We start from the raw sequence: 25,841 nt of genomic DNA, 5'->3' as shown, positions 1-25,841 counted from the left end.
CATCCTAACGACTTCCCCTGTACGCCTCGCCATCATTACCCGATGGGTCAGCGGCACCGCCAGGCGCGAGAACCCAGCCTGGGCCTAACGGAGCGAGGAGCGAGAGCGGACGAAGCAGCACACAGATGATAAACTGCAGAGAGGAGGCTATACATAAAATGAAGTATTTACAGCTTAAATAAATATTTTAGCAAAATAGCATATGAGTTGTAATTGCACTAAAGACAGTCATTAAAATGCATGAACCGGAAACCCTCAAGGTTTATCAAATTAAGCTAAACTGATTTTCCTTGCAAGTCAGTAGATGCAGTCTCCTGCCGCCCTCCTCACATTTCCTCAGCGCGTTCGGTCCGTAACCTCAGACCTTGAACAACTCGCTTCCTAATATGTTTCCTGTTCTTTCTTAACACTAATTTTATATCCTCTGCCCTGCCAATAATATTTATCTTGATACCCATTTTCTCCTTTTTCCTTAGCAACACCTTCATAGTTTCTTATCTCCTGCTCCCATGAACATCTCATCATCCCTCTTACTCACCCAAACCCCATTTGCTAATACGCATTTACGTACATGCTACGTACCTATTTACCTACGATATGAATGCCGTAAGGTACGAGCTAGCCAACAACGAAAAGCCGGAGGCTCTGACATCGGTTCCCTCCCCAGCTGCTGCACACATGGGTTTTCAAGTCCTCCCGCAAGCGGAGCTGGGGGCCGGGGCTGTGCCGTCCTTCGCTCTGCCCCGCGCGCCAGCCGGTGCCGAGGACTTGCAGCAGCTCCAGCTCTTGCTTCACTCTTGGATTGCATATTTAAATTGTTTCCCTCTCTCATAACTTCTGTTTAGGATGTATTGCGGTCTTTCCTACTTCTTACATACCTGCGCTATTTGCAAGCGTATGAATGGTCACCTCTACATCACTGCTCACACATCCTCCTTCCTGCTTTCTACCTCTTTTACGGCTGTCTTAAAGCATCGGGCTTGAGGTCCGCTGCCTGCACAGCTCCCGCTGCCTGACGCGCCAGGCGTCACGGCACGTGCGTGCTCAGGCAACCGCCCGCCGTCACGGTCTTCACTCGGATTTGGTGCAGTTTCCCTTGCTCACAAGAGCCCTCCCTGGTTCCCGCCAGCCCCTCACAGCCAGGAGCCTCTGCATCCCGGCAGGACCGGCTGAGCCGGGGGAAACCCAACCTTCATTTACTTTTACCTGATAAATATCCAAGCAAATACACTGCTAGCACTATTACCTTTTTGTTTAGTTTCTTAGTGTGGTAACTGTTGCTTTTCTGAGGGGAAGAATATAACAGTAACGACAGAAGGGCCTAAAAATAAATGAAGATCATCTTTCAAACCATATATTATACTTGGAAAAATAACTGTACTATTTATGGAAGATTAAACTGAGTTTTTCTTAACTTTGTCAGCTCTGACCTTGTAAATTTTATTTTCTTGGCCTATAACAGTGCAGAAACTGACAACCCTCTGAGTAGAGGAAGGTAATAATCTTCTGTGATTTAACAAACATTAAAACAGGGCAGGCATAATAATGGCATTACTGGCAAATAAATTCAGAGAACTGATTATTATTTCATTCTGCTGAATTTATCAGCATAGTCTATCGTATTGAGTTGAGTGAAACCACTTCTTTTTTCTTTTACAAACACATTTTAGTAAGAATATGTGGCCACCTCGAGTGTCACAGACAAGTTATTACAATGCTGTGTAGACATGATTTGAAGTTATAGCAATCTAGTGATGTTCAGATGGAACATATAGGCATCCCGGCGCTCCATGCACAGAAAAGATAAATAGTACTGCCTTTTCAGTGTGTGCTCTATGCTGAAGTGACAGACTTAATTTCTCAGTCTGATTTAATCCCAGTTACAAATACCTAACTGAAAGATGACTTGATCTGAAAGAGGTCAGGCCACGTGCAGGACAGCACACCACTGAGACCTTGTTCAGGACGCTGCAAGCCGCTCTCTGACACCCGACACAAGTAGTGGTCTGTTGAGCTTATGATTTCTTAGTAATCTTTACATCTACAAATTATCTTGATGCTATCTTTGTGAACTGAATTTAACTGAGGAAAACAAAAGCCTAGATAGCCATGAATAATGATCTTACACATAGGAATTCAGCAACACCATTAATAAAAAACCACCTTTTCCAAAGTACATGATCCAGAATACCTCACGTTGCAATGCGATGGCTTGTAAAACCATGGAACAAAATGCCACGTATTGAGGCATACTGGTGGAAAATACCTTCTGAAAATACCAGCTTTACGTTTCAGAATGGGTAAAAAGATATTATGTTTTTTTAAAAAAAGGAAAATACATATTTTAGTTTTTAAAAACGTGTTTGGCTCCTTTGTTTTCTCAAACTTACTAAGCGCATGAGCGTCCCTTTGGAGGCCACCGGCTGGTGCTGCCCAAGCTGCAACGCGAGCAAGACCAAGGCAGGCGTGAAGGTACCCGCTGATGGCCCTGGCTCAAGGGCAGAGCCCGAACAGAGGGGATTCGTCCTTCTCCCACCCTCCTGCAGACGCGACGGCCGTCAGCACCCCGACGAAGGGCCGCAGGAACGCGAGCCGGGCCGAGCGCGGTACCTACTTGGCGAGCTGCTTCTCGGCGTCGGCGCAGAGCTCCAGCAGCCCCATGAGCACGGCGGAGACGTCCATGTAGGGCTCCCAGACGGTGAAGCCGCGGCCGATGAGGTCGATGGCGGTGCGGCGGATGGTGCTGTGCGCGGGCAGCTTGGGGCTGGGCGGCTGCAGCAGCAGGAACGTCAGCGCCTTGCCTGCCGCACACAACGGGAGAGAGCCGCGGTGACCGGGAGCACGCGGCACGGCAACCTGCGCGGCCGGGCACCGCGCTCGCGCTTTATCCCCCCACGGGACAAAGCCCTTCGGAGGACCTCTGCAAGGGAGGGAAAGCCTGACGGACAGATAGACACAAAACCAAGGCCTTCTTTGAAATATTAAGTAAATTTGAAAGCACTGTTGAAAAACATCTTACAAATGAGAAACAGTCTTCGAATAACACATTTATGCAGAAAACAGCTGGTGCTACTTCCATGCACCCTAGACAGCAATTAGGCTCGTGAGCTGCAGTGACAGGCGATGACAATTTTCAGGTACCCAGAAGCGTAGGAAAGATCCCAGTCAAAGTTTTGCATCCCGTTAGCCACGGTGCAGCCCATGCAGCCTGCATGCACGAGGGCTTCCAAGCGATCTCCAGGGCAGCAACGGCCAGGCTGCTATCCGAACACGGCCAAATCGGACTAGGTGACCCAGGGAGCCGAACCAAATGGGCACCTGCCAATATTGCCATTTTTGAGCCTTAAACATAGTGTTTTATGGAGAAAATAAATAATCCTAAATATATTTTTGTGAAAAAAATAAAAAAAGAAAATCATGTGTGAATATTTCTTCCTGAAAAGTGTGAAACATGCCACAGTGACTCAACAGGAAAGAAACCGCAGCGAGCCCCCCCGCCCCCCCCTTGGACACCCCCAGAAAACAAGCAAGCAAATAACAACGTTAACCTGGATAACAAAAAGTGCTCACAAAAGGCAGCGCTCAGAAAAAAACATACATAATTTTTAAGGAAGCATCTAAGAAAAGTTTACAAAATTAAGCTGGGCAAAACATCAGTTAAAATAAACACTGTTTAAGTCATGCAGTTTTTAAGAAGCCCCTTGGCCGCAGCCGCAAGCCGCTCTGCTAGGGCAGCTCAGCCGAGCAGGGGGGAGCAGAAAGGAGCCCCGACGGCACCGCTCGCTCTGGGGCCCTCGCCGCTCCCATTACAGACGCTCCGCTCGCTAGCGGAAACCCCCGGCGACGACACCGTCTCCCTGACCGGCAGCGACGGCTTTTAATTTAGACGAACCGGGCCGTGCGGGGACACCGCTTCGGCGGCCGACGCTGCAGAAGTGGAGCGGTCACGTCAGCGCAACGCCGCGGCTCACCGCTCCTCCTCAGCCTCACCCCGCGGCGAAGGCCCCCGCGCCGCGGCTTGCAGGGAGCACAGCACCCTCCTCCTCTCCGCACCAAAGCCGCGAAAGGCGGCTGCCTTTCACGGGGCAAAGAGAGAGACCTGCAAGCAAAGCATTCCTCGGCAACACGATGAACCGGGGCAGGAGCTCGGGGAGTTTGCAACTTGGACGTGCCCCAGGACTCGTGCAGGAAGCGAACGAAGGGGAGGAAAGCGTTAGTGAAAATCAGACCAACTCCTCGCCCCGCCGCCGGGCTGCCCAGCCTCTGCCGCTAGCTGCGGGGCACCTGGGAGCCGTAATTTTGCAGCAAAGATTTTTCTTCCTTGCAAAACCTGCTTCCTATCGAAATCTCCTCCGTGTAAAATGCACGGAGATTAGTAATGCTTTATTTATGAAACGGAATAAAGTCATTTCTAAGGCAGCGCATCGCTGTGTCTCTGCAGGCAGCCCGTCGGTGACGCTGCCCCTCCGGCGCGGAGGGCTCCCCAGCTGCGCCCCGCGCTCACGCGCCCAACGCGACCTACAAGACTTTTAAATAACTAGAAGAGCCGACGCCTGCGGACAGAGATCTGCAACTATCTGGCCAAACTATCCGCCAGCATCACGGACTGAGGGGCAGACGGGGGAAAGGAAGGTCATACTAAAAGGATGATGCATTAATTAATAGCTCAATTACGGTTGCAGCCCTTGAGATTACAGATTATATGCGCTTTAAAAGCGAATGAATTTCTGATGATTTACGTTATTACAAAGCATGCCGGCTGAGTTAAGGATGTGCTACCACGTGAACAAAGCCACAGGCACAGGGGGCACGGGGCCACCCACTACTCGCTGTCTGCCTCGGCTCATTGACTTTATCAACAAGGAATTCAAACAGAACAGAGCATCCCAGTTGCAGCCAAGCAAAGCAGCTACTGGCACTGATTGCCACCAGGTGCTAACACAAATATTAAATTTCGGGTTCTTGGAAATTTTTAGATTTTTGCATTTTCCATCTTATGAGACATTTAACTGAAAAAAAAAACCCCAGAAAGCTCCACCAGAGCTCTGCTCCTGCGGCCACAAACGAACTGCTCCCACGAAGTCTTGGGGTACAAGAGAACTGAGCAAAAATCCTACAAAGCAAAGAAATCCATCTGCCAGTAAACCCGTCGCGTGCCCGCGGCCAGACGTCGGGGCAGCTCGTGGGCAGTGGCTGCCCTCAGCCGAGCTCTCCCAGCCACCGGGAAGGTGTCCAGAAGGTGCCAAGTGCCTTCCAGCCACGGTGCTCAGCGGTGCGGGCTGCAGAACACGCAGCAACGCGGAGGAAACCTGGGAGGGGCAGAAACTTGGGCAGGAAGGGATGAACGTGTCTCTGCCTCCGAAGGCCGGAGTATTTGGTGGGGAAGGTAAGGCGGAGACGTAAGCTCACACGCTTCTCTTGCACAGGTGAGGGAACCAACTCTGGGTCATCGCTGTCACGTCCGAGGGCTCTGACCACTCGGACATGGAGCGACGGAGGGACTGTCATCACCGCTGTCCCTTTTGGGACCCCTCATACCCGAGCAAGCAACCAACATCAATGATCTCCCTCCTTCCCTGAAAGGAAGGGGAAGGAAACGGAGCTAAAGAATGAGAGAAAGAAATGATGCCCCAAGCAAGGCCCACATACATTAATTCTGATCCACGTTCAGAAAATAGCACTAATAATCTCATTTAACAAATTATTTTCTCATTAATATAAAGGCAATCATATATTAATAAATGCAAGGGACGGCTAAAACATGAAATACGCCCAGATAATTTATCATTATTTCTACATAGTTATGTGTTCCCTCTTTAATAATAACCATTCAGCTCTCTGTTGTGGCAGAGATACCCTATTGATTTTTATAGGTTTTTCTTTAGCTTTAAGAGCTATCTTCTACGAGTTGCTTGTTTTGTTTATTAAATAAGCCGCCCATCATATTTAGCAGCCAGAAAGGCCAACAACAGACATGCTTTTCTGACAAATTCACACTGAACCATTACATACGCGCAACAAAAGAAGAACTGGAAGTTTCTGCTTAAAGCAAGCAGACCACAAAGCTTTAATTTGAGTGAATTTTATTTCTCAGAATAAGAAGGTTTCGCAATGAAACCTGCGTACCTGCCGCCTGGAAACCCTCCTGGTGCCTCTCTCGTTGAAGCCCCCCGTGCGCAAACGGAGCTAAAGAAAAAGATGGACTAAACAAAAGTCGCCGTGCTGCCCGTTTCTCAGCCTGGACATCTTTGTTTAAGCTTTGACTTGGCTTAAATGAACGAATTAATATTGACAAAAACATCAACTAAGCTAATGAGTTGTTAGTTAAGGCAATAAACATGTCACATTAGAGTCAGCGCAGTAAAGAGGTAATTAGCCCTGGAAAAGCTCTGCTGATCGGAGCTGCCGAGCTCCCTCGCGCTGAACCCTGGAGCCCCTCACCCGGGGCGGCAGCGGCGGGGCTGCACCCGCGCCTCCTCCCCGGACCCCGGCCCTGGAGCCCGGGTCGGGCATCCGTGCAGGAGAACGGGTCCAAAAGCCCCTAACGCAATCCCGGCCAGCACAGGGATGCAACGGGAAAGACTCTTCCGAAACACATCATCATTCCTTTACGTACTTCCACGTTTGCTTTCAGAAGGGCTGATATATTAAAATATATTTTGAAATTGCTAAATCAGATTTTTTTTCTCTTTTGCTGGAAATCTAAACAACATCATGTTATTAAAAAAAAATTCTGACCTAGGTAAGTTTTAATGTCAGGTAAGTAAATAAGTTTTAACGATTTACATGCACATTCTGCTGTAAAAAGTCATTAAGAAACAAACCCCCCAAAGCTCTTTTCATTAAAAATTAGGGTGTGACTTGTCAGACAAGAGCACTTCAAGCAGCAGCTTAGCAGAAACGCAGCTCAGGAAGTGACATTCCCGTATATATTTGTATTAAAATATCACTGTTTCAGATGTTTTATTCTGCATTGCTACACATAGGCCACAAATACAAGGAAATATAGGAGCTGGTGGGTTAAAAGGCTACGAGAAATGCTGTCACTGGGGAGAGGAGACCTCCCTGCTAGCATAAGGGAGCGACTGCATTCATCAGGGTTTGCAAACCAAGACTCAATTTTCCTCAGCAAATATAGATAGAAAGATCGCATTTTGGCCGCGTGCTCTGGAGTGCTCCCACCAGCTCGGGGGGACACAGCAAGCCTGTGGCTTCGCCGGCACCTGCTTCTCACGCGTCTGCGTGAACAGTAAAATAAAGGGTTTTGACGCTATGCCATTTTTATTAATGCAAACGCAACCTGAATACATATTCAGTTATATTCAATGCATATACCCCCTTGGATTTCCAACATGTCTTTTCTTGCTGAATCTCAAGAGCTTTGAACATATTACAGCGGTCAGCATTGTTATCCCCGTTTTGCAGATAGATTTAAAAAAATTAAATAATTTGCTCGGGAAAATCAATAGCACAGGCATGAACAAGACACCGATACTCTGATTCCCGTTCTCATAATTTGCCACGAGATCAAGCTCCAACTAAATAAAAATGATAGACACCAAGAATATGGCTGAACTTGCTTTGCATCTTTTTCCAATTTTATAGAGGAAAACAGAAGTGAAGGATCAAGCTCCAACTAATTTTTCAGTCTTCCCTCTCTCCCCGTGTCTGTGGGCATAGTATTTTTCTACAAGAAACCAGATCAAATTGTCACCCCTTCTGGATGATTTTTTTTCCCTGATTTGACGTGCAAATGTGTGAAATGCCAAAAGAAAGACAGAAATATAAATTTGGATAGCTAGGTTAAAAATCCATATCCCGTCATCCCTTCCTATTTCTAGTGCACTGAATTTTTATTATATCTCTTGTCTGATCTTTACGATTGGAGTAAGTCAGAGGACATTTGTTAGGCCGGAATTAAAAAAAATGCCATGCTACATTATTTGATAATGTGAATAATTCAAAATTTTATAAAGATGCAATTATGAAAACAAATTTTTTCATACTCACATGCAATATCACATGTCCTTATTTTTACAGAACTAACTTATTTTCAGCATTTTTTTTGTCTTTAAATACAATTCTCACACTTAAATTTCATTTTTTTCAACTGAATTTTGCTAGGAGACAATTCCCTTTTGCTGCCTGTCTCCAAGCCATTTCTGCACCATTCCTGCAACAGGTGCAAGGGCCCAGCTTCTAGGGTAATTTCAAAATTGATACGAATAAGTAATATTTTTATTTATTTTCAGAAGAATGATCTTACAGTATATTAAGATGCTAAGTAACTGTTGTGCAGGACAATAACGGATCCTGCATTTTATGCAAAGTAAAAGACAATTAAGAATTAAATTTGAATTGCTCATGTATGAAAGGAGAAAGAAACCCCCCAGAAGAGTGGACATGAGCAGGGCACGACTGCTCTGCTCCCCAGCGAGCGACACCTCCGAGCTCCGGCACGCGTCCCCGTCTGCGGCGGGCGGAAACCCGGGTGCTGCTGTCGTGTTTCGCTGCGTCCCTAGCGGAGCGGCTACGCAGGGAGCAGACAGACAGACGGATAATTTAACAAGCCTGAACTGCTGCGCAGCCATTTTGTGCTCGAGATGAGACAAGATACGCACCAGATTTATACCTGCGGGGCACGTTCCCCCAAGCACTGCTTCGCTGCGTCTCCAGTCGGGCGCTTCGTGCAGTTTCACCCGCTGCGCGAGGACTCAGCATTAATTCCCCGTATCCCTGATGGAGTAAATCCTGCCCGCGGAGGCCCAGCCCGCCCCGACCTGCCGCGCTGACGGGCGAGAACCACAGCACATTCACTGCGCGGGAAATCAATAGCCGCTATCCCGCGGGGCCGCAGCGGTGCTGGGGGGGGGAAGCGATCGGCAGCCTCGCGTCGCACCGGCCGGCCGCAGCTGCGATATTTTCACCTTTTTGCTCTTTGGAGGGCTGAAGTACAGCCCCTTCCAGCATACGTACTCGAGCATCAGTACCGTTCTGGAAAACAACTGGAGAAGCAGGGAAAAGTAACCCTTGCTTGTTTTGTCAGTATAGCTAAATTGGTAGTTGAGGTAACTGAGTTCATTTTCTGAAAAAAGAGCAAAACTTCGCATTACCAAAAATGTACTTTTAAAACAGTATTTATGAACTGCGATAGGTCCTTTTCTTTATTGACTTCCAAAAGATAAATACTTCTAAATGTAAAAACATCAGAAGATTGGTAATTTGAGAGGGATGAAGATTATTATGAAAAATACCCCCCTAGCACCCTATCAGGCCCAGTCGGCCTCCATGTTCTGCACCGGTGGCTTTCGGCCATTGGGCAGCGTGTGAGAGGAGCAACATTCACCTTGGAATTTATAACAGCCTCTCGGGATATTGCAAATTAAAGGTTTTCTTTCTTTTTTTTAACCGCACATTTTTAACTTTATCAGACAGTTAGGATTTCATTTTTTAGCATTAAAAGAACAACAAGTTTTTTTTGCATCGCTTGTTTATCTGATTGGAAAGGAAGCGTCCTCGTTCACTTTGAGGATTTAAAAAACAACAGAAATATTATTTAATGTTAAGGGAAACATTTACACCACGTTAATTATCTCTGTAAATCCTAAGGATTAAAGAGAGGTTTAACAGGTCAGAACAACCCATTTTAGATGCAGTAAATTCACAGCACTACTTTTAAACAGAATTATAGATTGTGTTTTACATTACGTGAATGGACAGCAAAGGGTTTTTGACAGCGGGGCCAGGTGAGCACTGCCTTTAAGTTATATGAAAATCATGCCAGATTTTACATAAATCCTTAGGAAGAGAGAGAAAAAGAAAAGAAGGAGAATGTTTATAACGGCTGCTTTCCCAGGCTTTTCTGCCCGACTACGGCCCAGTTGCACTGCCCTAACAACGCCATTTTTCTTCCTCTCCAAATCTGCAGTGGGGGAATCAAACGTGAAAGCAAGATCAATTCTGCTCCAAGACAGTAAATGAGTTTTAGATCAGACTTGTTTCAATTTATGGAGAAGACCCAACTATGGCGGTTTAAAAGCATTCTTCCTCTAACTATGAAGTTATATTACAGTGCTACAGAAACAGTAAGCCATCGTTATTTTAATCCCAAATTTGTTTACAATCTACCAGGGTGCAGAAAATCAATAGAACTCAGGTCATAACCGTGCAAACTTCACATTTGCATTCCTGTTAATTGTATAATTATTACATAAATATATCTATTATTTACTTCAAATTATGCAAATTTTTCTAAATGATGCTATTTCTGTAAAAATGATCATTTTATAGGCAGCAGCTGTTCTTTGCACAGTGCTGACTAAACAATGTGTTACTCTTAGAAATCTTTCCTGTTAAACATAATTACAAATAATCTTTTTAAAGCCGTTTGGATAACTTTTGACCTACGTAACGGTGGAAGACACTTGCACAATCCCAGTGAAATAAGTAAAGCCAGTGCAAAGACTAGTACGAGCAGGGGATCAGAATTTAACGCTCTCCATCACACCGGGGTCTGATGTATAAACACGCCGGTGTTTATCCCCAAAGACACGTAATTTATTCCTGGCTGCCGGAAAGCCGCGTGGCCGGTGTGAACTCTCAGGGCAGCACAACCATCTGATACCTTTTTACTGCTGTTCTCCACACAAGTTTCAACCATGTGTGGACCATCGTCTCCGAGAGGAGCCCCAGGATGGTACTCAAGTTGTACACGTTGAGTTGATTACGTGCTCCTGTACTTTCGTGAAGTTAACATGGATATAAACACTTATAAAATACAAAATTAAAGAAATTAGAAATTAACAAAGGACCTGTAGGTTTCAGCAACAGTTTTTACTGTAAGCAATAAGTGCTGCCACTTGCACAACACGGCAACTCAGCTGCCTATATGGAAAGAGCACGTAAGAAGAAAAGTTGGAATCTGACACTGAAAACAATTTATCTAAAGACAGAATGCCTCAAGAAGTTCCAGAGGTTTCTCACTAAGGCAAATCCTACCTTCTTCCCAAGCAACCCTAAAGCTCCCAGCACAGAAAAGGAAAAAATACCTTAAGAGAAACACTAAAAGAGCTCAGAGAAACTTCAAATACTTCACAACAGTTACAATACAAAGTACTAATCAACCTATATACTATAAATTTAACCCCCTGCTGATTCTCTCTAAAACAATATTACGATGATTATTTTTGTATATCATCTCCTGTGTTTCTCCCTCCTAAAATGAACAATCCTAATTAGCTAATTTCCCAAGTGTTTTCCTGGGCTTGAGGTTATTCATATCATATATTTCTGCAAGACACTGTGGAACACTGAATTCTCTCCTGCCACCCTAATGAAGGAATAATGTTAATGTGTGATGAATTAAAGTAGTTTCCGAGTTTCTTTTCATCACCCTCATGATGAAAGCAAGCGATTGCTGATTTACTGACATGCATATTAAGCAGCAGTTCCTAAAAAACCCCATATTTTGAGTGTTCTTTTTAAACATCCAAACTATTGATTGACAATGTTTGGACACTATTTCCTTACATACAGACACTGAACAGCAAAAAGCATATGCGACTCTTTGGTTTTCCCATCTGGCATATGAAAATAGATATTCTAAATTAGTAACACTGCATGTAAATAATGCAATACAATCCTCAAATATACGGTTGTTTGCTAAGCCCTCTGTAACATTCAAATACGACCTCTAAATGTAACCATAATTTAAGAGTAGGTATCACTCATACAAAACACAGCAAAATAAAACTAAAATTGGTCTCTTTTGTTGGAAAAAAATCTTTCTCTTTACTAAGGACAGCCCAGTTAAGACACATATGTGACCAATACGGTGCAATGATCTAGACTTTGCACATGGTTTGTTATACTAAAAATTGTTATTGCTTGTTGTGCCATCAGTGGCACTCAGTGCTTTTCATCAGCTTCACAACTGGCTGGTTATTTGCGCGAAATGGAAATTGTAATCAGACTCCAATAGCGAGGGCCTTTCGCTGGCCGCATCAGGAAGGAAAGAATGAATCGCAGGTAATGTGCTAGACTGCAATACTCTGTGGCCAGAAAACATGCGTTGCAATTATGAACCACAGCTGCAAAATATAACACAAGTATCTAGCATAGCAAACCGTTAAGCCTCCCTGTTTTCAGTTCCCTTGTACACACATCCCTGGAGCTGAAGCTATACTTTCCCTCAGATACGCACAGTGAATCCTGTTTCTCTTATCATAAGCTTCTTACGAATAAACAAGAAGCAAAAAGCAGTATAAAGCAAAAAATGAGTATATATTTTTTTGAATTTCCCACCCAAATGCAAAAACTGATATCACAGAAATTGCTCTTAAAAATCCAGCTACTCTTTTCAATACATCCTGATAAAGACGATTCCTCTGGCAGCCAATGAGGATAAGAGAAGGCAGGTGATGGAGCACATACTCTCCGTAATTGTGGTGTGGTGTCACCCTAAAGCAATCGACCCTGACAAATCTGCTAACCTCAGCACCGCGAAGCACCTCGCACTGGACTACGATCTTTACATACATGCCACTTCTAAGGATACCATACATACTTGCAAACACGTGGAAACAAGCACATGCAGATTGACCGCGGTACATCCCGCTTGCCTGAAGTTAGGTTTCCTCGGGCAGGTTTTCTCCCTCCTGAAACTACAACTGCTTCCTATACATAAACCCTCAGGATGTAAAAACACGAGGCCTTAAGCTTGAAGGTCTCAGCAATTCCCAAGAACCTAAATCAGGAATTACACTCCCCACAGGTGCTGAAGGTTTCCATCAATTTTACACCTTCAGCTTCCTGCATGTCTCACCCTGGCCCTAAAAGGGGCTGTAAAGAGCAATGGGAAGTGTCCCGTGCTTGGGACGGGGCCTGAGCCCAAAGGATGCCGCCCTCGGGTCCCCTCCACGCTACGGCATGCCCAGTCGGCCAGGAACACTTTGTGAATAACCGTTAGGAGCTCGAGGATGGTGCTGATGTGAGAAACCACTGCAAAAGAGGAAGGGATTCTCGTGACATTGAAAGGGAATTCTTGTTCCTTGTATAAAAAGAAAGAAATCCGCTTTACCTGCTTCTCAGCACAAAACACCATCAGTTCAGGCTGCCAAAAGACATCCAGGGTCTTTGTTCTCCTTACCTTCCTCTCGGACATCAGCACAGTCTCTTTATCCACCCAAAGAGTAACTTTCACAAAAACGAAAAGAAAATTAAACTCCTTGAGACCTTTATCTGTCTAGAAAACTTTGGTGGCATTCATACTGTTTTTGAAGGTTTTTAGGGATGGTGCTCTCACACTGACAGCTAAATCACATAAATTTTATTTTCTTAGCAAGTGACTATTTTCCTTATTTTCCTTATGGATTCTCTCCTATGATACTCTTTTTCTAATACCTGAACTACCTTCCCAGTGCTTCTACTGTTCTGTTCCCTATCTGCAAAATATGTAGCTTATAGACTGCTAAAAACTGTAACTGACTGACACTGATTTGTTACTAAGCTCTTACATTATTAGGCTCCTTTATATTCAAAACACAGAGACGAGATTTTTAGTTTACTGTGTACCAACTCATTACAATAACCAAAATATTAAATTTGCAAAAAAGAAGGTTCTGACACATCATTCAAATCATTTCAGTCCGCTACAGGATTTGGGAGAAAAAGGCAAATTGAGTTTTCAGATTCAGTTTTCCCACTAAAGCCAACAAGTAAATAGAGATTCAAATTAGGGCATAATATCAAGGCAAAGATTGATGGTTTTCTGCCATATAGATTGACTATTTTTTCAAGTTATTATCTCTAAGGCTTAGATACAGTTTTGTTTATTTATTTTTTTTAAATAAACCACAATTCCCCTCTCAGGACAAAATTCGGCTTGACACTGATCTCGCCACAACAGCTCGGGGTGGGGTGGGATGAGGAAGGACACTGTAGGTATACTTGTACACTGAATTTCAGAGCATCCCAAGAACCAGAGCAATAACACAAACCATGGGATTCATACAAATATGCAAATCTTTCTGCCTGATATAAAAATAAAGCCAATAAAATGACATGCACCGTTAGCAATCTCTTAATAATAAAATCTGTAATTTGCTTTAATCACATTGTTGTTGCTAGTGGTTTTTTTTAAATGAAGTTCCTGAGCCATTGTGTTTAATCTGCCCCCAAAGGCTGCTGTTCAGGTGCTCAGCTGATTCACTGCACGTGTAAGCGGTGATCCCGAGTGCTCTCCTCTGCATTAATTGCTGCTGCTGGTTCAAAGCATCAGCTGTGCCACAGGTGCACACCGCCAGTGGAAACGACCCTCTCCTCGCCAGCACCATTTCTGACCGTCTGGAGTGGCGATTAAAAGATTTTCACAACACAGAAGAACTAATGGTTCAAAAGACATTACAAAAGGTTTCAGCGAGTTGATACAGCAAATAATCCTGCGTTCACCGAGTCTCAGGTTCAGACTGCGTTGCCTTTTATTTGCAGGTGAAGAGCACTTGATACACTGTGCAAAAATCTATAATGCCAGAAACCTCCATTTAACAAAGCACGGGAAATATCTGACTCCATACTCTACATAATCTTGTGCCTACTTACTCTTTCTGTGCATAAATACACGTAAAAATGGATTGCTGAACCACAGCCAAAGTGTACCTTGAAAAGTAAACCTCTCTCTAACATACACAAACACCACCCCAGTAGCAATAAATTTAATCTTTTAGAAGTATCGTGAAAATAAATATATTGTTTATAAAAGGCATTCACAGGCTGCAATGATGAGACTTCGAAGATGTTAATGAGTGGTCAACTTGGAATTATCAGGCAGTAAATAATGCAAAAGAGCAAAAATCCCAAATTGAGGATAATAAAATGTGGGATAATTCATTCAGTGACCACAATCCATTCTGCACTCCATATGATAACAGTCCCGTATAAGAATTAAAGACTTGACTCAGTGCATACCTACAAGCAAGCTGAATTCAAGCAGCACATTCAAACTTAACTATAGTTTCTTCCTTAACAGCAGAACTTGCAGTCTTGACTGAAACTTATTTTTTATTGCAGTTTTGTATGCATCAACACTCAAACACAGGTAACTCCCTAGTAAACCCTAGTCAAACCCTTAAGAGGAATTGAACCAATACCTAAAATCGGCATTATCAGAATTGGAGTTTAGGCGAGACCTCTGTCACTGCAGACAGTGGAGTGACTTATGGGAGGCTGTCACACCTCGTGCAGCCAAGCCAGGCTACGGGATCTATGGTGGGTTTCAAAGGCAGCGCTAAGATCCAAGGAGCAGTGCCTTAGGTAATTAAATGTGGAAACTGTGGGACGCAGACATCTTTGTTCCTGTCTTCCTCAAATCTGAATTCTTCTGCCCAGCTCCATCTAGCAGTCGGTCTCATTCACACCATCTACCCCACCAGGATCCTCACCAAACCTGCTAGCCCTCTCCCACCTTCTCCCCCAGCCATTCCTGTCCCATCTGCTTCTCGCCTCCTCCTTCTTCCTCCCTCCTTCCCCTTGTCTGCATCTCCTCCCCACTAGCTGGTTTCCACCACTCCTCTCCTCTTCCCTTTTTGCCCAGAGGTCCAGCTGAGCAGCTCTTCCCACAGCCATGGGGCTTTCCTGGAGGAACGCAGGTGCCACCAGCACAGGAAAGCCCTCCTCCTCCTCCTCCTCCTCCTCCTCCTCACAGCTGATGCAGTGTTGTGACTGATGAAAAGAGCTCAGAAGAAAAACTGTAGGAAAGACCCTTAGCGTCCCCTCCACCTCAGAGCAGGTGTGCCCAGTTCAGACAAAGCTTTAGAGAAGCAGCAGCCAAACAGGTCAGTCCTTAAACAACGTATAAATCTGCCAGGAGCTAAACCACAGGAACACAGAAAGATACACATATCCTTATTCCCCATGAACTTTAAATCCCTGCACCAAAATATGGAATAATAAAACTTCCATGGCCATTATTATACAATTTATTTTTTTCAAGCTAACATTAAAACAGAATCTTTTCCTGTACTCTTCCTGCAAATGACCAAATCTTTTCAGAAGACATTTTCCAAAGAAATTCAGTCTGTTAAGCATAACTAACATCAACTTTTAGGTTCAACACTTTTACCTGACAGCTTTAGACAACTGAAAAGAGGATCTTACAAACAGAAATATTAGACAATTTTAAGACTAAGTGGTAGTACCACTCATTACTGTCTGGAGAAAAGAGAAAAACAGAGAATGCAATAGCTAAGACTGAATCCCATGTTTGCTTCCTGATGGAATTAGAAATGTCACTAGGATAGCAGGAGATCAGTTCTATAACATCTCTCTCTTTTTTTAGTGTTCGGTTCGGCTATGCCTATCTAGGATACCATCAGCATATTTGCCTTTAACATTTACTCTAAAGCAGTGTTTTCAATTGCTTAAAAATTTGCCAAAGTATAAGGAATCTGGTATTTTAGGTTGTAATTTTGGATCCTTTCAGAAATAACAGTTTTGCTATCTCTGTAAGATCAATATAAAAATACGCATTACTCGCATTGATAAGCAAAAACCCACTCAGTTTGAGGAGGGACTGGAAACCAACAGCTGCGCTATCAGAAAGCTCCAGTAACTCACATTTTGGAAAGGGAAATGGAGAGTGGGACGGGAGATGAGGCTGTAACACCAGGGACATATCTTGGGTTACCCACATAAAATACGCACAAAGGAAGATGTTGAACGCCACTGAAAGTTGAATGTGCTGGAGATTCATTGGAAAAAAAATGTAAAGCTGAAAAGATCGCGTTCAATAATGAGGCAGCAAATACGTGACGAGCACAGAGAACGTAACTGGCCTCTTTCTCGGGGCTACAGACAACCCGGGGCTCTCCGCAGTGGGCATCCGCGGCTGCTTCAGCCCGGTCCCGGGCACCGAATGCTTGTCTGCACTCCGAGCGTTTCTCCTCCTCCTCTCCACCTGCACAAGTGCAGCACGGACACTTGAGGGGCATGAGGTTAGCATGGAGGAGGACGGGCTGGAGGGGATAAAGCTAGAAAAGATTAAGCATTGGGGTACGCACTGCTGGATCCTTGGTTAGGACAGAACACTTCTCCGGAACCTGCAATAGGATGCCAAAGTCCTAATGTTCAAATCTAACAGCAGATCTTTCCGAAATTCGTATCAGTAAACTTATGAACATGGAAAAATGTGTCTGTACAGGATTTCTAACATACTCCTTGTACAGGAAAGAATTGCTCTGGGACTGAAATTCTCATACAGCAAAAGAAAGTTATTCTATGATTTGGGGTATGAACGAATTAATTACTTTAAAATTCTGTAATACATCTCTAAAGGATTTTATATTCAGAATGAAAATTAACTCCAATCATTCTTGTATCTATTTCTCCGTGGGAAACAAACATCCACTCAGCCTAGGTGAATGCTGTGAAAACAATCATATGTGTTTGCAAAAAAACACCTCAAAAACAGAAAGCCTGTTGCAAAAATGCTTATTCATTTCAAAGCTCCTCTTGAAGAGTTTTAGATATAAGGGAAGTACAGAACCACATCTTCGGGGTGAATAAAATGTTTTAATTGAACTGCTTCTCATTGGGTTGATACAGTTCTGCACTTGGCATCAACACAAACTGGAGGAGCTAACTCAGGAAAAACCTTCAAACAAGGAGAGCAAAGAGCTGGAATAGATTTCCTAGGAAGATTATGGAGTCCCCATCATTTGAGAGTTTAAGATTAGCGCAAAAACTGGGGCAGCGAAATGAGCTAGATGATCTTGTGAGACCCCTTCTAGCCTAGCTGCTACAGCTTTATGAATTTTGCCAAATTTGACAGATTTCCTGGAAGAGGACAGAAAAGGCACACCTCTGACACAACAGCTATTTCCCTAATGTCAAATCCCTGCTTCAAACACTGATGTGCTGAATTTCCAATGTTATTAAAATTGTATTTGCTTTGAAAAATAAATCTTATTTTCTTCATCCTAAGCTAATGATGTAATGGTTTTGGCTGAATGTTCCCAGAGACTTAGAGAAACAGCGTAAAGGTTTCTGTTCAAAGGTGCAGAAAGTTTACAAATGTGGCCCCGTACTGGAAAAGTCATTGTAATGGCAGCAGGATGACCCCCCATAACTATGCAGGCAGATAGATTCCTATTTCTGTCCAGAATTTTCACTTGCTTCCCCTCCTGGCCTGCAGTGAAAAGGCAGAAGGTCAGCTGCTATGAAATTGGGAAATGATAATTAAAAAATGAAAAATGGTTTGGCAAGAGTTAGGAACCTCGTGGCTGGCTAGCTCTCCCAGACCAACCCCCCCAGAACCGGAGCGGCTGCCGCACAGCAGACAACACGGACCCCAGACCTCGCTCCGGAAGGGAGCACGCGCACGCGGCCTGCGAAAACTATGCAAGTAACTCGATGCCTCGCACATGTCGTCGCATATGACACTGACTGAGTTAAAGGGCAAAACGCTTATCATTAATAACTATATTGCTGGCAGATGCTTTGAAAAATATACTGCATTAACAATGGAATCAAGTATTTTCATATTCAGGACAGAACGGTCATTCAGATTTATCAGCCCATTAACTTTATAAACACAGCATTAGCTGCAGTTTAAGTGTGGTGTGGTGCATCTGTAATGAGAAATTCTTTGGGTGGCATTTTATAATTAAATATCTCATGAACTATTTGTAAGGTCAACAGAGATTAATGCGAGATGTCAGGCAAGGTCACAGTGCGAATTTCTGGAGAATTTCATCTTCTCCAAAAGACATTATCACAATTATTTTCTTAATACAGTAAATCATAATGTGTACAACTTATATAGCTAAAAACCAGCATTATAATGTTAATGGCATAAATAAATAAATAATTTTGGTAACTTATTTCGAATTAGGAAATATTGTGGGCTTTCACTACATGCCATTTTTCTCATTACTTTGTGTAACTTGCAGCATATAATTTCAGTGCATGATAATAAAATACCTAGATTAAAAAGGCATCATATCTGAATAAGTCACAGTAAAGCGGATGAAAGAATCATCAGAAACGCTGTTTCTGGAAATGCTGCCACACAGATGGGCAAAGGAAACCTGCCACAGCAGCTCTCCAACCTAGGCACACCTTAGCAGCTTGCCCAGGGAACTGAAGCTGTATGTCGTGGATGGTTAAAAGGCAGGCAGGCCTCTTCTGGTTTGAAGATAGCCATATGGCACCAGGCTTCCATCAGTATTTATGGCATGCTATAGCACCGAGAAATAAAAAGAAATACAACCTGAAATGGAGGAGAACCAATAATTTCTTTATCTAAGCTTCTGTTGCTTCGTAGCATCATTTATGTCCTAGAGCCAGCTTTCAGAAAATGGACTACACCTTATCAACTGCTCAGCTAAGGGCCAAAAAATATTTTCTGTCATTGAAAGACAGAGCAATAACCCATATGTATTTTAGAATGGTGCCTGTAAGTCATAATAAGACATAAAGACAAAACTTAAGTCCTAGTGCATACTAATAACATTACTCTTGCACATTCAAAGAATTGTTCAATTTCTGATGAACTATTCAGTTTTCAAAGTAATTCCTACTGCAGTATTACACATGTGGAGTAAAGATTAGAATGGACTTCTAAGAAGTATGATCATACACAGAAAAAACATCCTCAAAACAGCGTTTTCTGGTAAGCAATTATTTCCTTTTCCAGCAAGTCTTTCTATTCCTTTGGGAAGGGCCTTGCTATTGCACAACCTGTGCATAGGTGATCTAAGGAGTCATGATTACACCAGGGCTAGAGAAGAGACCTCCAGAAGCAAACATCAGTCTCCGGCATTATGCTGATACCCTTCCGTTTCATGACTATCCAAAAAGCCCACCCCTGCCGTAGAGGTTTAGATGCTTACGGTGGAAGTGCCACAGAAGGAAGCTGTTCGTAACGCCATAGCTCTGGCAGAACGAGCGCCTGTCACAGCTACTGACACGTTGCTGCATAGACATGGCCAAGTTCACAAGTGAATTAATCCAAGTGGAAGATGTGTTCATCCTGCAGACATTTCCAAAGACTATCTCAATCTTCCCCACCTCAAAAAGCATTGCTTAAAAATGCTTCAGGCCTAGCCAAACACAAATCCAAAGACATTTAATACTTCTTAAATCCTTAAGAGGAGTTCTGTCAGAATGGCATGCTAGAAAAAAAGTGGAGTTCAGTTATTTTGTTTACTGTCAGTGTACCTACGGATAGCTTCACATGCGTTTGGCTGACAGGATGCAGAATCCTCTTTCTGACAAAAATGAATCATTACCCAATCCAACTCACCTGCCCTACCTCTCCTTTCTTAAATTAAAGACAAGCACTATCACGCTCACCACACATGCGCAGCTCCATGCTGCCCTGCCCTGCGCTCGTTAGTGTTCCCTGCCTCCAGCCTCCACTCCCTCAAATCACCTCCCACTAATGAAATTTCTGTCTTCCTCTTTCAGGCTTGCCAAGTTTCTTAAAATACACAAACATACCCAAAACTGAAGAAATGAACATTGTTATGATGATCAAATTTTCCAGCTCAACTTCCTCTACTTCAGCAAAACATCTGAGAAAACACTAACCACTCACCTCTAAGAAAATGTAACACTGTACTTTGGCTTCTGCGTAGATCACACCAGAAAGACGGCAATACTGACCTTAACGAACACTCTTATTGCAAGGGTCACAGGTAAAATATGGTGATGAAGATCCTTCTTCATCCCTTGACAAACACAGATGAGAGTATTGCTAATACCATCATCAACCACAAATATAACCCAGCATCTCCTGTTTGCTTTTCTCCAACTAATCTTTATTTCTTGAGGGTTGCAATGGCCCTCTCTTTTGAAGAATTCCCGTAGGAGTGATCCATTCACGTCACTTCCAGCCTGGTTTACTTCAGTTCCCTTGCACGGGAAGACAGCGAACAGGCTATCACTAGCAAACGATAAAGCACCTGCCTTCTGCAATCCAGACTGGCATGGGCAAAACTGCTCTGCTCTTCCTCTGGCCCTTGGTCCATTTCAAATATTACTTTATGGTCTTTGATCAAATTTTCAATGTTTTAGTGTGTCAAGCTTCTTCCACATTGAAGACTGAAATTCAACCTGTCAGTCAGCCAGACAGCTGTGCAGTGTTTCTAAGATTATGATTAATAAGAGCTCTAGGTTGGAGCTTATAACTCTGCTAAGCCTCAAAATAACAAAAATAACATGCAGATAGATAAACAAAGACACTGCTCCTAACAGCAAGTGACACCACCAACTAGCTCAAATCAGATCCCTGCATCACCAGCACAGCTTCCCAGCGGCACACAGGGCACCCTACGCTGTTCAGAGTCTAACAGAGCAGTCAGTATCCTCTTATTTTAGGAAAATCTAAAGACAATTAAAGCCTGCTTTGACCCTGTGCCCAAATATCACTCTGAAAAGAAGTCTCACACCATAACGGAAAAACAGGGAAGAATCCGTTTTGCCCAACCCAAGTAAAACACTCTGCTGTGCCAGCTCATGCCGAGATACGGGAAAGTCTGTTCTCTGCTGTTCTCTCTCCTTTGGGCAACAGATGTTGTCTGAAGAGAGAAATAGCTTAGTAACTTCAATTGAGCAACTATGCAGAACGCACTAGAAAAAAATAGAAGAAAATAGTCACCTCCCGATGCCATGACCAGTAAAAAAGAAATAAAACACATAACTATTCAAAGGAGAGTTCCCTATGTTTGCAAAAAAATCGTTAAAGGAGAGAAGGAAGCAGGGAACTGCAAGACTTTAAAATTTCACTTCTGCAAAGGGCTGACAGAGTAATCTTATTTCCTAAAGCACAAGAACGGATCTACAAATGAGGTATATGAAGATGTCATTTGCGGAAAAAAAAAGAAAAAAGGACAGATTTTTCGCCAGGTTTCTCAGAAATACAACCTGCTTCCCGAAGTGCTGCACAGCTAACCCTTGCCTTCCCCACTGCACGTTTTTCAGATCTGTGTACCTTGCCAAGCTACGTGCTCTTTGAACTGGCCTTTCCTTTGCCTTTCGGAAATCGGTGTGGTGCCTTTCCCACTTTGTGGAATATGGTGGTTACACCTATACCAGTGGCTGAAGCAGTGCCGCGTAACGCCCGTGAGCTCCTGAGCGCGATGCTCCAAGCTTTGTTACAAGGCTTGCTAGCACAGGGCTGCTCTGCGCCGACTAACACTCGCCCGCGCAATTCCTGGGCATCGTTCGGGGCTGGTATGGGCAGCTCACACATCACCACCACGTTTTGGAGCCTCAGTGAATTTAACAGTGTAGATGCAAACCATCCCATGCCAGCAGGCCTCGACTGAAGGGAATGGTCTAAAGCATGTTTAATGTATTAGTACAGTAATAAAACTATGTTCATTTATTATTATTCATATGGTATTATATTATCACATAACTGAAAGGGCAGCACTTTTCCTGCATTTCATTACAACAAAGATAAAAAAAGCTATCATTATGAAACTGATTATTCGCACATTTCATTGGAAAAACAAACTGGAGGATAAAAAGGACTAGAAAAGAAGTTAGAATGAGTTTTGTACCTTTTCTGAACAGAACTCTGTAACCTGATATTCCAGTGAATATTCTCACTTACAGTAACAATATTCTCTGGAATAAAAACAAGCAGAAACATAAGAAATGAAAACAATACAAAATATGTCCTCAGTCATGCTATGATAGATGAGACCTTCAAGATTTCTTTTGCCAAATACACAGAACACTGTACTATGCGACAATTAAGTGCATGTCCAAAACGATTTTTAGGTTGCTGCACTGTAACAGTGCAGTTTGGAGATGATAACCGACAGCCTGTTACAACCAGGATCCCACATGGAAGGACAGTTTCTTTGCTTGGCTGCAGCCTGAAGCGTAACCCCTAGAACAGCTGAAGTACTGGCAAGCTTAGCAATAGCATTCTCACCTCCTCTTACCTTTACTACCCGCCCTCCTCTTGTAATAGGTCTGAGCCGAGACAGTATATTGGTTTTCAATTATTTGTTTTTTCACTTTTCCTCAAAAGCATTTGGGCATCTGGTAGAGACTGAACTAGTACAGGATGAGAAATCCATTGCTATAAAATTATCTAATAACTATCTATTGTTAATCATTTTTAAAGATAGTTGACATTTTTTCAAGCAATATTGGCAATGAGTCTGTAGGGCTTCAGAGTCATTTTACAGAGGTGACAAAGGGAACTTTCACCAGACTCCACGTAAAAGAAACAAGTATCAGCCTGCTCAGGAACATGTCCAATACAGCTGTAGGAACACAGTGCACTGTGGCTGCCTTTGCTCCTATTAGATTTACAAAATTAACATCAACTAGTCAATTTAAGGCATAAATATGCAACCATCTTAACATAAGATCACAATTACTGTCCATACTAAAAATAATTACATCTTTACTAATTCTGGATATGTTACCTGAATGTAAAGTTCTATTACACAGTACATCATATACCCCACCATTTTTCCATTATATTTGTCTCTGTTTTTCACATTAGGCATCTTGCATGTTTTTTTTGCATAGCCACGTATGCTTTTGTGCAGCCTACTGACCAATATTGCCAAAAGTATGCCGGGTGAACATACTTGCTCGTGCTTCAGTCACAGAAGAATACCTCCATTAAGAACAAGAGCTCTCATATGATGAAGATTAATCAATGGAAGAGGCAGGACTAAGGTTAAGGTGTTCTCCCTCTTTCTACTAACCCAAAGAGTGTTTTCAGGAGGAAAAAAAAAAGAATAGTTACATAAAATGCTTGTATCTAAGACTACATTTAAGTGTAACAGGAAGGAGAATAAATGATGTTAGTATTTCAGCAAGAAGTGCTTGACCGTGACAGTAAATATTTTAATGGTTGTCTTCCAGAGGCAGGTACCTCCCTCTCAACAGCACCACTGCAAATCTCACTATCTAGTCCCAGACTCAGTTCTGCTCAGCTATCTGAATCAGTGCTAATTTCTTGGCAGCTTCTTATCGCGGTGTTGCTTATCTGTATGTTCAAAATTTTTTCTCTTGATTTTGTTCTCTGAAAGGAAATTATTAATGAACAGGTTCGTACTGAAACATAAGTAAAAGATAAAGCTATAACATAATTAAAACGAAACAAGAGAAAACGGTAGCCAGGATACTTACACGTATGCCTTGCCAAGGAATAATTTGATCCACCACTAGTTAAACCAAATCCCTCGGGAATTTGACTAGAACTGCGTGGCCGAGTCAGGAGTTTTGGAGGCTCAATTTCAGCTCCAAATTCTGCTCCGATCACTCCAAGCAAGACAATGGCGGTAGCTTGCTTCCTTCTCTCCTCATACGACGTAGATATTTTTTTCATTTGTGGGAGACCGGACAGACAACCTAAAATGAAAAGAAAGAAATATGAAGAGCAGGGTTGTTCATTAATACTCCAAACAAAATTGTCCTTTCCTGAGAAGAGAGAAGCAGCGGATTCCGTTTAACCTGGAGCATGTCTTAAGCACCGTTCCCTGCCAGGGATTTTCACCAGGATTTTCAGTCGCTTCATCTGATTCCACTCCACTTCTCCACACCTACGATGCGTGACCCAAGTCAAAATACCACCCACTGTAACATCTGCCGTTAGTGACACCCACCCATCAAAAACCATCAAGATGTTCCAGGAAAATAAACCATCAGAAAACTGTTCCAACTTTGTACGGTTTTACTTCTTCATTTGGAAGAAAATCCATGGAATTCTGTATTTAATCAACTTTTTCTGAAAGGTGATTTATGGTTCGCTTCTTGCTTATTTTAAATCTGAGTAACAAGTTAAGCCAAAGTAGTAATCAGTTTTTTTTTTCAAGATGAATATTTTAAATAATATATTTGTATTACATAAAAGCATGCTTTTGTTTTAGTGACTGTCATCATATTCCAATTTTTATTAATTTTAACAGTATATGCCATTAAACTGAATTAGTGTTTTTGTAGGCTATTGTGTTACATACGACATTTTAAAAAACCTCAGTGTATTATGAATGTTAAATAAAACTATTAGTTTTAAATCACTAGTCTAATACAGTCCAGGGATTCTTAATTTCACTAAGCAGATGATGCTTTTTTGGAGTAGAGACAAAAAACTTAGAAGAAATTTACTAGAATGAAAATAGGGTGTTCATTTACTCTGACAACTACCATTCCCTTTTATTTATAACACTAATTCGCAGTGCACTAGCAAATGCACTACCACATATTCGGCCAAAATAACGAAGTCTCAATCCTGCCCGCAGCACGCTGCTGCCCCGGCTTTGTGCGGAGGTCGGACGGCACCACCGGCATTAAAGGAGACTTATCACGGCCGGGATTAACGGCAGGTGAATTCGCAGGCTCCTGCTAGCGATGGGCACACCACGTGATGGAAAATCAAACGCTACCTGCGCAAAAATTAACTGCATTTTAGAATATGTAGTAGAAAACTATCCCGGTGCGGGCAACAGTGCTGTAGCTGCGGCCGCGATGTGCCAGCCAAAAAGGGGGGGAAAAACCCCTAAAAGCTGAACAATGGCAGGAGAGGGAAAAAAGGAAAAAAAATCAATAGCAGCTGCCTTCCCAGGAAGAGGGATGGAAATGGACTGTAACGGACAGAGTGAAATCTGGGCGTTTTAGCTGTTGCGCCGTCCCTCGTGAGCGACGCCGGCGCGTGGGTGCCCGGTCCTCTCCTTCCCTCCGCGCGCCGCCGCCGACCAAGACGAATTGGTGCCAGCTCCTGCTCCGAGACGGCTTCACACCGTTTAATTTGGTTTCTCCCGCTGCTTGGGTCAGCATGGCTCCGGTTATGGATTCCCGCCCCGCCGCGGGCC

The 25,841-nt window shown here is 43.2% G+C and overlaps 1 protein-coding gene across 2 annotated transcripts in view; it reads right to left on the bottom strand.

Annotated features, from left to right (window-relative positions):
• LOC135325062 (WD repeat-containing protein 7) overlaps positions 1 to 25,841 on the bottom strand; it is a 164,231-nt gene that overhangs the window by 54,360 nt on the left and 84,030 nt on the right. For both annotated transcript variants that reach the window (XM_064502497.1, XM_064502498.1), the window contains 2 exons: positions 24,160 to 24,381; positions 2,615 to 2,801 (listed from right to left, as the gene is read on the bottom strand). In XM_064502497.1, coding sequence (XP_064358567.1) covers positions 2,615 to 2,801; positions 24,160 to 24,381 — 409 coding nt within the window. The remainder of the gene's footprint in view (positions 1 to 2,614; positions 2,802 to 24,159; positions 24,382 to 25,841) is intronic.

This window comes from Dromaius novaehollandiae, chromosome Z (assembly GCF_036370855.1).
Source record: "Dromaius novaehollandiae isolate bDroNov1 chromosome Z, bDroNov1.hap1, whole genome shotgun sequence".
Lineage (NCBI taxonomy): Eukaryota > Metazoa > Chordata > Aves > Casuariiformes > Dromaiidae > Dromaius > Dromaius novaehollandiae.
The sequence above is the reverse complement of the archived record's forward strand: the minus strand, read 5'-3'. Positions and strand labels throughout refer to the sequence as shown.